The sequence below is a fragment of the Littorina saxatilis genome, linkage group LG10, assembly GCF_037325665.1.
Source record: "Littorina saxatilis isolate snail1 linkage group LG10, US_GU_Lsax_2.0, whole genome shotgun sequence".
Taxonomy (NCBI): domain Eukaryota; kingdom Metazoa; phylum Mollusca; class Gastropoda; order Littorinimorpha; family Littorinidae; genus Littorina; species Littorina saxatilis.
In genome coordinates, this window is record NC_090254.1 from 3286540 (window position 1) to 3298121 (window position 11582).

General features: G+C 41.0%; 1 protein-coding gene across 2 annotated transcripts in view; it reads left to right on the forward strand.

Annotated features, from left to right (window-relative positions):
• The window catches only part of LOC138977968 (sodium- and chloride-dependent neutral and basic amino acid transporter B(0+)-like), an 81203-nt gene extending 73704 nt beyond the window's left edge, over window positions 1–7499 (forward strand). The window contains exons 14-15 of one of the 2 annotated variants that reach the window (XM_070350572.1): window positions 2788–2931; window positions 2972–7499. In XM_070350572.1, coding sequence (XP_070206673.1) covers window positions 2788–2931; window positions 2972–2992 — 165 coding nt within the window. In that variant the 3' untranslated portion in view covers window positions 2993–7499. Of the gene's footprint in view, window positions 1–2787 lie in introns of both variants that reach the window. The other variant, XM_070350571.1, reaches the window with a different exon arrangement.
• Window positions 7500–11582: the final 4083 nt, after the last annotated feature.

The window sequence follows — 11582 nt, forward strand, 5'->3', positions numbered from 1 at the left end:
CGGGAATGTCTCTAATAATATTCCGTAAAGGCCGCTACTAACTACAGCCGAACCAAGTCGAACTAGGTCGTCGAACGTTCGGCGAATATTACACCGTGCCTGGTTCGGTGTACTATTAACTAGCGGCGAAATGTATTGGTGACACCGGTCACATGATCAAGACATATCACGTGAGAAGACTCGTGATCAGTTGACAGCGTTATAGCCGTCAGTATTGTCACTCTTCAAGGATGAAGATACACAACTATTCAACCAATGAAAAGTCAGTTCGCCGATGACGCGCCGAATGTTTGCAGGATTATATCGGCGAACCGCGAACGTTACAGGTGCAACCCAAAAATAGGGGAATCCCCTGATTTGATGACGTCGCCGAACTAGTTTGGCTTGGTTCGGCTGTAGTTGGTAGCGGGTGTAAGTTATTGTTTAAGGGCGGCTGTAGTTAGTAGCGGGCTTAAGTTATTGTTGAAGGGCGGCTGTAGTTAGTAGCGGGCGTAAGTTATTGTTTAAGGGCGGCTGTAGTTAGTAGCGGGCATAAGTTATTGTTGAAGGGCGGCTGTAGTTAGTAGCGGGCGTAAGTTATTGTTTAAGGGCGGCTGTAGTTAGTAGCGGGCATAAGTTATTGTTGAAGGGCGGCTGTAGTTAGTAGCGGGCGTAAGTTATTGTTGAAGGGCGGCTGTAGTTAGTAGCGGGCATAAGTTATTGTTGAAGGGCGGCTGTAGTTAGTAGCGGGCGTAAGTTATTGTTGAAGGGCGGTTGTAGTTAGTAGCGGGCGTAAGTTATTGTTAAAGGGCGGCTGTAGTTAGTAACGGGCGTAAGTTATTGTTGAAGGGCGGCTGTAGTTAGCAGCGGGCGTAAGTTATTGTTGAAGGGCGGCTGTAGTTAGTAGCGGGCGTAAGTTATTGTTGAAGGGCGGCTGTAGTTAGTAGCGGGCGTAAGTTATTGTTGAAGGGCGGCTGTAGTTAGTAACGGGCGTAAGTTATTGTTGAAGGGCGGCTGTAGTTAGTAGCGGGCGTAAGTTATTGTTGAAGGGCGGCTGTAGTTAGTAGCGGGCGTAAGTTATTGTTGAAGGGCGGCTGTAGTTAGTAACGGGCGTAAGTTATTGTTGAAGGGCGGCTGTAGTTAGTAGCGGGCGTAAGTTATTGTTGAAGGGCGGCTGTAGTTAGTAGCGGGCATAAGTTATTGTTGAAGGGCGGCTGTAGTTAGTAGCGGGCGTAAGTTATTGTTGAAGGGCGGCTGTAGTTAGTAGCGGGCGTAAGTTATTGTTGAAGGGCGGTTGTAGTTAGTAGCGGGCTTAAGTTATTGTTAAAGGGCGGCTGTAGTTAGTAACGGGCGTAAGTTATTGTTGAAGGGCGGCTGTAGTTAGTAGCGGGCATAAGTTATTGTTGAAGGGCGGCTGTAGTTAGTAGCGGGCGTAAGTTATTGTTGAAGGGCGGCTGTAGTTAGTAGCGGGCGTAAGTTATTGTTGAAGGGCGGTTGTAGTTAGTAGCGGGCTTAAGTTATTGTTAAAGGGCGGCTGTAGTTAGTAACGGGCGTAAGTTATTGTTGAAGGGCGGCTGTAGTTAGTAGCGGGCGTAAGTTATTGTTGAAGGGCGGCTGTAGTTAGTAACGGGCGTAAGTTATTGTTGAAGGGCGGCTGTAGTTAGTAGCGGGCGTAAGTTATTGTTGAAGGGCGGCTGTAGTTAGTAGCGGGCATAAGTTATTGTTGAAGGGCGGCTGTAGTTAGTAGCGGGCGTAAGTTATTGTTGAAGGGCGGCTGTAGTTAGTAACGGGCGTAAGTTATTGTTGAAGGGCGGCTGTAGTTAGTAGCGGGCGTAAGTTATTGTTGAAGGGCGGTTGTAGTTAGTAGCGGGCTTAAGTTATTGTTAAAGGGCGGCTGTAGTTAGTAACGGGCGTAAGTTATTGTTGAAGGGCGGCTGTAGTTAGTAGCGGGCGTAAGTTATTGTTGAAGGGCGGCTGTAGTTAGTAACGGGCGTAAGTTATTGTTGAAGGGCGGCTGTAGTTAGTAGCGGGCGTAAGTTATTGTTGAAGGGCGGCTGTAGTTAGTAGCGGGCGTAAGTTATTGTTGAAGGACGGCTGTAGTTAGTAGCGGGCTTAAGTTATTGTTGAAAGGCGCGCTGTAGTCGGGCGTTAAGCGTCATGTAGACTGTCCATGACCACAAACACAGAAATGTCAAATGATAATCTGAACAGAATGTTAAGAATATCCTTGTCGCCTTGAAGCATTAACAACCATGACAAGAACACGAATTTATTTCGCCAGATTGCATAACAACCATTGTAATTTGTCCTGGTGTGGAAACACTCATTCATCCATGCACTCCTTGCATCTACGGCCAACGGCAACGACAACGACAACAAGTCAAAGACATCACCTAAAATGAATTGGTTCCTTTGTTTATTCAGTAAACAGTCAACATTGATTGATTGTTTGGATATGGTATTTGTCTGTCTGTTTTTGTCCTAATGTTGTGTTTGTAGGTATGTGTTATATGTTTGCCATTTCCATCAGAAATGTGTCTTTAAAAAACAAAAATGTATAATTATACAATGTGTGTGGTCAATTATGTATCAATATATCCGTAGATGCTTTTCATTTTTCTCATGGATCATAATATTCTAGTGTTGCTTGAGTGGTAAATGTTGAAGGAATACTGAAAATACATTGTGTGAGAACGGATGCATGTTTAACTAGTAAAACGCCCCACAGTGATGTGCTTGGCAACCATAATTTTTATTTTTTTTATGTTTATCTGTTTTTAAACATTGATCCATTGTTTTGTGTTGCAGACGTTCAGCAAAATGATCGAGCCCACCAAGGAATGGAAGCCGTCAAACGGGTCCACCAGAAGCATCTCGGAGATCTCCCTGGACAAGATCGGCGTGGACAACCCCGCCATGACAGCATCAGATCCAGCTCCATACTACAACAACGTATAACACGCTGCGTCTTAGGCTCGCCATCTTCGAACAGAGTTCAAATTCCAATGTTTAGCATGTGATACATCACTTGTCACCTTCAAACTCAATTTTTAGGTCGAAAGACACTTTCAGCTCCAGTTTTTAAGAATGAAATACAGCACTTGTCAAGTTCAAACTCCAGTTTTTGACATGACGTACAGTACTTGTCAAATTAATACTCCAGTTTTAACATCAAATACGGCATGTGTCAGCTTCAAACTCATATTTTTAGCATAAACTTGTCAAGTTGAAACTCTAGTTTGTAGAATGAAAAACAGAACTTGTGAAATTCAAACTGCAATTTGTAGCATGAAATACAGCACTTGTCAAATTCAAACTCAAAGTTTTGAGCATGAAATGCCGAACTGGTCAACGTCAATCCAATGTGTAACATGAAATGCACCACTTGTCAACCCGTCACGCTCCGCGTACATCAAACTACAGTTTATAGCATGAAATATAGCCTTTGTCAACCCGTCACGCTCCGCGTACATCAAACTACAGTTTATAGCATGAAATATAGCCTTTGTCAACATGTCACGCTCCGCGTACATCAAACTCCAGTTTATAGCATGAAATATAGCCTTTGTCAACCTGTCACGCTCCGCGTACATCAAACTCCAGTTTATAGCATGAAATATAGCCTTTGTCAACCTGTCACGCTCCGCGTACATCAAACTCCAGTTTATAGCATGAAATATAGCCTTCGTCAACCCGTCACGCTCCGCGTACATCAAACTCCAGTGTATAGCATGAAATATAGCCTTTGTCAAATCGTCAAGTTTGGCGTACATCAAACTCCAGTGTATAGGATGGAATATAGCCTTTGTCAAATCGTCACATTCGGCGTACATCAAACTCCAGTGTATATCATGAAATATCGCCTTTGTCAAATCGTCAAGTTCGGCGTACATCAAGCTCCAGCGTATAGCATGAAATATAGCCTTTGTCAAATCGTCAAGTTCGGCGTACATCAAACTCCAGTGTATAGCATGAAATGTAACCTTTGTCAAATCGTCAAGTTCGGCGTACATCAAACTCCAGTGTATAGCATGAAATGTAGCCTTTGTCAAATCGTCAAGTTCGGCGTACATCAAACTCCAGTGTATAGCATGAAATATAGCCTTTGTCAAATCGTCAAGTTCGGCGTACATCAAACTCCAGTGTATAGCATGAAATAAAGCCTTTGTCAAATTGTCACGTTTGGCGTACATCAAACTTAAGTGAATAGCATGAAATATCGCCTTTGTCAAATCGTCAAGTTCGGCGTACATCAAACTTAAGTGAATAGCATGAAATATCGCCTTTGTCAAATCGTCAAGTTCGGCGTACATCAAACTCCAGTGTATAGCATGAAATATAGCCTTTGTCAAATCGTCACGTTCGGTGTACATCAAACTCCAGTGTATAGCATGAAATATAGCCATTGTCAACCCGTCACGTTCCGCGTACACCAAACTCCAGTTTATAGCATGGAATATAGCTTTTGCCAAATCGTCAAGTTCGGCGTACTCCAAACTCTAGTGTGTATCGAGACATGCTACTTTGTCGGGAATTGTTGCTTAAATAAAAGCAGTGTTATGATCACGATAGGCAGCATATTTGGCTGCAGTTGTGCACGACTTTACACAAAATGTAAAACAAAAATCTCACGTTGTTCTGTTTTTGAAGCAGGGACTACACTATACTTACTAAATGTTCTGTGAATTATATGATCACATTCCGCTATCTGTTTGTTTGTTTGTGTGTTTTTGATGAGGTTTTATCAATACAATCTGTGTTTGTTTATTTGGATGGATAGGCAAATTTGATATTTTTGAGTTTTTATTTTGTATACGGGCTATGGAAACAATCTATGCATTGCTATTGCTTATTAATTTGTTCATCCAAATGGAATTGTGAGTACATTGTATCTAGCATGTTGTTTGATTTTCTCTTCCTTATCTCTGTGTCAATGCATTATTATGTACCATTAGCAACATATCAGTGTTCCCCCCCCCCCCCCCATGAGTATGCCTCACATTGTTCAAGTTGCAGTTCAGTGACGGTGCTCAAGAGTATCTCCCATGTGAAATCAATCAGATCGCATAACTTGTATATAAATATTGTTTTGCAATCTTGAACAAATGTCTAATCGTGAATTAACAAGGCCACACGATTTTGCCCTTAATGTTTCTTGAGCTTCATAGAATTGAGGAGCCAGAATAAAGGTGTTTTTCACCTCATTCCTCTCAACCCCCACCCCCCCCCCCTCTCTCTCTTTTTAGCACCCCCTTCTGACAGCCCCCTCCCCCGATTCCAGACGCCACAACCCTCTCTCTTGCTCCTTCGTTTTGAATCTCTTCTTGACACTTTCTACACATATTCCACACTTCAAAACAACAACTAGCTTTGTTTGTGCAATAATTTATTCTTCTTTGTCGTTTTGCTTGTAACATTATATCCACATCAAATACTTCTCGAGTGAGAGAGGTAATATAAGAACAATATTACATCTATATTTCTTAGGAGGGTTTGCGGTCGTCTTACGTTTATTGTTTTTGAATACGTTCATTGTTTTTGAACACGTTTATTGTTTTTAAACAATGTCATTCCCCTTAATTTTAAAACGTATAATACGATGATTATAATAATAATAATAATAAATGAGCATTTATATAGCGCAACATCATAACTTTACAATTATGCTCTTTGCGCTTGACACATTTAAAATTAAAACACAGTTATACAAGCATTTACATCTACATTCATAGTCAGCAACGCTTAATTAAAAGCATACACCATCAAACATACATTACAAAAGATTCTTCCACTAACTAAGTAATAAAAACATGAATAAAATAGGTAGTGAAAACAAGGAAATACCAGCTGAATACCCTTAATCAAACAGAACATGTTATCAACAATACTGAAAACAGCCCTATATGTTTATATACATTATCCCATTATCACCATAACAACAAATACACTACATGTAGCCTACTGATGGACTGAGAAAACAAAATCAGGGGTTGTATTTCTTGAAGAGGTGCGTTTTAAGTGCTCGCTTGGGGTGACTGAGAGTGGCGGATGTGAAAGGGGAGAGAATTCCATTGTGTGGGTGCGCAGAAAGTAAAAGTGCGTTGTCCGTATGTTTTGGTTTTGGTGTGTGGAATGGTGAGGATGCGACAGTCAGAAGAGGCACGGAGTTGTCTTGCTGGAGAATAGACGGTGAGGAGTTCAGAGAAGTAAGCAGGAGACGAGCCAGAAAAGAAGTTAAAGCAGAGGGTGGACAGTTTGTAGTCAATGCGGGCTTGAATAGGTAACCGGTGCAGTGTGTGAAGAAGTGGTGTTGCGTGATCTCGTTTTCGTGCTTTCAGAATGATTACACTTCTCCTTTATACATTTAGTCAAGTTTTGACTAAATGTTTTAACATAGAGGGGGAATCGAGACGAGGGTCGTGGTGTATGTGTGGGTGTGTGTCTGTCTGTCTGTGCGTGTGTGTGTGTTGAGCGATTCAGACTAAACTACTTGACCGATCTTTATGAAATTTGACATGAGAGTTCCTGGGAATGATATCCCCGGATTTCTTTTCCATTTTTTCGATAAATGTCTTTAATGACGTCATATCCGGCTTTTTGTAAAAGTTGAGGCGGCACTGTCACACTCTCATTTTCAATCAAATTGATTGAAATGTTGGCCAAGCAATCGTTGACGAAGGCTAGACTTCGGTATTGCATTTCAGCTTGGTGGCTTAAAAATTAATTAATGAATTATTGGTCATTAAAAATCTGAAAATTGAAAAAAAAAAATTTGTTTTTATAAAACGATCCAAATTTACGTTCATCTTATTCTTCATCATTTCCTAATTCCAAAAACATATAAATATGTTATATTTGAATTAAAAACAAGCTCTGAAAATTAAAAATATAAAAATTATGATCAAAATCAAATTTTCGAAATCAATGTAAAAACACTTTCATCTTATTCCTTGTCGGTTCCTGATTCCAAAAAGACATATAGATATTATATGTTTGGATTAAAAACACGCTCAGAAAGTTAAAACGAAGAGAGGAACAGAAAAGCGTGCTATCCTTCTCAGCGCAACTACTACCCCGCTCTTCTTGTGAATTTCACTGCCTTTGCCACGAGCGGTGGACTGACGATGCTACGAGTATACGGTCTTGCTGAAAAATGGCATTGCGTTCAGTTTCATTCTGTGAGTTCGACAGCTTGACTAAATGTTGTATTTTCGCCTTACGCGACTTGTTATTGTTTTGTTGTTTGTAATATTGATATTCATTTACAAAGAAAACGTTTTTAAGCATAGCGCTTAAACAGCAATTGTAAAGTATGTGTCAAAATGACAAATGAACTGTTGAATCCCATCTATCATGCATTTCTGACAGTTCTGTAGAAAAAGCAGGTTGAATATTTCAGTGAAAACAACGAAAATAAATATGTGATGTGACTGCCTTATTTTCAAATGTTCTGATATAATTTTATGAGATCCATATGTTGTGATTTTAATCAGATTTTTATAATAAATGTTTTAAACATGCCTATGTTTGCTTTTGATATAATTATGTGTGTGTGTGTGTGTGTGTGTGTGTGTGTGTGTGTGTGTGTGTGTGTGTGTGTGTGTGTGTGTGTGTGTGTGTGTGTGTGTGTGTGTGTAATCATAAATCACTGTGTTTGTCAGTAAAATAAATGTAGAAACCAAATTTATTGCGACAAATTTGGCGCCCTGACAAAACATTCATTCCTGTTCATTTTGTTCGAACTTTCTATGCCATTTAAAGGCATATTACTTGTCTATATGGTGCATTTTTCGGATCAAAGATTTATTTTACTTGGGTCACGTCACCGCCGCTCAAGTATTTGTACCCCGCAAATCGCCTAGACAAAAACGTAAGGTACCATTGCTAAATCGATTGAAATGTAGAATACACACTACTTGTCACCTCTTACATATGAAACTGCTTCATACTTAACCAATGATATTGATTTTAAATACAAACAGGCATTGTGTAAACTTAGAATAAGTGCACATGACTTGAAGATTGAAAAAGGCCGATATGATAATACGCCAAAAGAAAACAGATTATGTCAACGTTGTGGAGTAATAGAAAATGAATTACATATGCTAGATACATGTATTGAATATAAACATTTTAGAGAACAATTAATGAAACGGGTCAATAAAAGTATACCTGTTTATACTATGCCCAGTCAACTGTTGTTGGAAGACAATCTACAATTCATGTTGGGGAAGTTCGTATACAATTGTTTTCTTAAAAAAACATAATGATTTATGTTGTTGTTTATGTACATGTATGTGTCTTATAAACCTAAATGGTTTCATGACAATAAACTATATTCTTATTATTCTTATCTTATTCTTATTCTACATACGGGAAGAAAGCCACATCAATTATATTTCCAGGAAAGGTCGTTTTGCTTCGTTATCTTTTGTAGAGTTTGTGTTCTGCCATTTCTACTGATACAGGTGTCGATCGCATGAGCGGTCAAAAACGGGAGGTTTTGCGTCAATTGGTATGAGGTACCATGATAAAATAAGGCTCTATAATTTCAGCTATGACCCGGTAGATTGCTATGGAACCTTCAGGAGTATGCCTACATACGAGAAATAATGAAGATAACTATATCGGATCATAACAGGCTGCAAAGAGCAGGCACCAAAAAGCTGCAAAGAAAAGGGTCCGCCAAAAACTCGCTGCTGCGTAATCTAATTCTCAGCCCTCCGGCTTCACAAGTCCTGTCTGCAGCAGATACTGCCGTTCCGTTCAGTCAGACACGCCAGGCGCTGCGTCACATCTTCAGACTGGCACAGGGCGTATCAAGCGCATTGTCACGAGACTACGACAATGGCAAGATTTTGTCCATTGTAGAAAACCACACACAATTGATCAATTTATAAAACGCCAATGAAGAAGGATGCTCAGCTGTGGAGAGAAAGAAAAAAAACCCAAAAAAAACCAAACGTAGGGTTTCATTCTTTTCATTTATTTTTCAGCTTGAAGCGGACTGCATGCAACTGAGGCAAAAAAAAAAAAAAAAAAAAAAAAAAGACAATGGCATTGACAAAAGCGCAGTGTCATCCGCGGTGGTTGGCGTGTTACATCCGCTCCACCTTCAAATAAAGGCAGCATCATTGAACTTGATTCTCACCACGAGCACTGTGGGCGGTGGTGGTAACGATGTCGTTTGTGGTTGCGGGTGACTGTGAGGGCGGTGACCAGAATCTTCTTCCGAAGCACAGCGGTTCACCCTAATACAGTATAACCGCACCTCACTGATCAAACAAGCAAATCACTGGTTAAGAAGCTTTTCAGTATGCAAGTAAACAAAAACATCGGATCACAAAGACAGCCGCACACACACACACACACACACACACACACACACACACACACACACGCACGCACGCACACACACAAACAAACACACACACACCCACACACACACCCACACACACACACACACATCCTCACCGTTTTTCTTAAATATTGACTGAATATAAAACCGCATGATCAATACAAACCCAACGCACCATGAAGGATCACTGCAAGAGCGTGTCTAGGCAGACAGAACCGTTGAGTTGAAAGCGAGGCTTGCACTGACAGGTGGCGCCTCCCTCCCCGCCCTGACACGTTGCCCCGGTAACACACTGCCCGTTGTCCACGCTACACTTGCTGCCCACCTGACCCAGCAGTCAAACAAGTACTCAGTGCCAAGCCAGCAGTCAAACAAGGACTCAGTGCCAAGCCAGCAGTCAAACAAGGACTCAGTGCCAAGCCAGCAGTCAAACAAGGACTCAGTGCCAAGCCAGCAGTCAAACAAGGACTCAGTGCCAAGCCAGCAGTCAAACAATTAGGACTCAGTGCCAAGCCAGCAGTCAAACAAGGACTCAGTGCCAAGCCAGCAGTCAAACAAGTACTCATCACTGACACACTGATACGTTTAGACTTGACACATTACAACCTGTCATACTTTCCGGGCAGAATTTTGACTTTCAAAAGTGTAGGGTGTACTTCTATAATGAACTCGCAAACTTTGTGTTTAATAGGTAACACCAAAAAGGTACTTGCTACAAGAAGACCGGTCATTATACTTTCCTCTGATTGGTATTTAATCAGATTGTCTCTTATGAAACGTCCTCGGCGAGAATTGACATTATCCAGAAAAGTCAAGAGTAAAAACGGCATGACGTAACACAATGACTGATGACGTAACACAATGACTGATGACGTAACACAATGACTGATGACGTAACACAATGACTGATGACGCTCGTATGTGCTACAGTCAAACAAGTTTTTTACTTGCCGTTTTACACTTCCCATTACTTGATAATTTACTCAGAAATACTCACTCTGATGCGTGCGGTTTTGCTGATATGGCCATTTTTAGCGACAACGTGCTATTTTCGGGTTTCTAAGAAGGTTGGGTGAGATTTTCGATAAAAGACTTCCCAAAGTTTCGCGAAGGCAACGTCGGGCTCAGTTCTGTACAGCATTAACGTCTAACATCATCCGAATCGATGTCGGCTTTGTTTCCTCAGCAACTACTGTGTCCAAGCACAATGGAGGTGATATAGACTGTTAGAAATAGCATATCTATCTCACAATATGACTGTCTTACCTGGACCTTACAGAACCAGTGCTTGGTGCCCCGTTGGATGCAGACGTCGTGTGAAGAGTCACAACGTGTGTCTGTCGTGCACGCGAACCCGGTCTGACCCGCCCTCAGTCGGTTGCCGTCTGTACCGCTCAGCAAACTCAGCACAGCCAGCAGAAGACAGATCCACCAAACAGCCATCATTATACTCACAAATGGGGCTCAGGTTTGTGAGATATGAACCCAAATGTTGAAAACTCGGGCGAATTCCTTTTGGAAACCTTTGATGTAAAACAAAAATGGTGACGTATTTCCTTCGTGACGTCAACCAAGTATCACCTCACAATAACATTCAGACTGCACGTGAATCCTAAAAATAAATATAATAAACACAACTGTGACTACACACACGCACACACACTCACACGAACCACCTATATTGTCTATTAGGCCTAAAAAAAAAATAGGTGTGGTTACGGTAACCCGACCTACCCTATTTTTTGGGGCCGACCCTATAACTTTTTATTACATTTGTCAAAAAAATACCCAAAACAACAAGTAAACGAGTGCAGAAAACGCAATGAAAGCGAAAGCGCCCGAGTCGCACACTTATTTCCCTGTCAAGTAGGTTTAATTTGTACACATTAGAAAAAAAAGTTTAAAAAAAAAAAAGTGATTGCCTACCTTCCTACCCTATTTTTTTTGGCTATGTTACCGTAACCACACCTATTATTTTTTTTGGCCTTAAATACGTTGGCAAAGTCGCCGGACAGAGTGTGGAGGGTTCGGGAAACACATCTTTTGTTTCTCTTGATGTTGATGTGTTACGGACTCTCTCTGGACTTTCAACTGGACAATGACATAAACTTTACTTTATAATTGGTGACTTGTCGTCCTGTCACAAGAGTACCACAGAATGCTTAGTGTAATTAGAACTGTTTTTCCTCAACCGAAGTCAGTTAGGCAGTAGCAAGACTTGGATCAACAAGAAAGGAAGCAACTG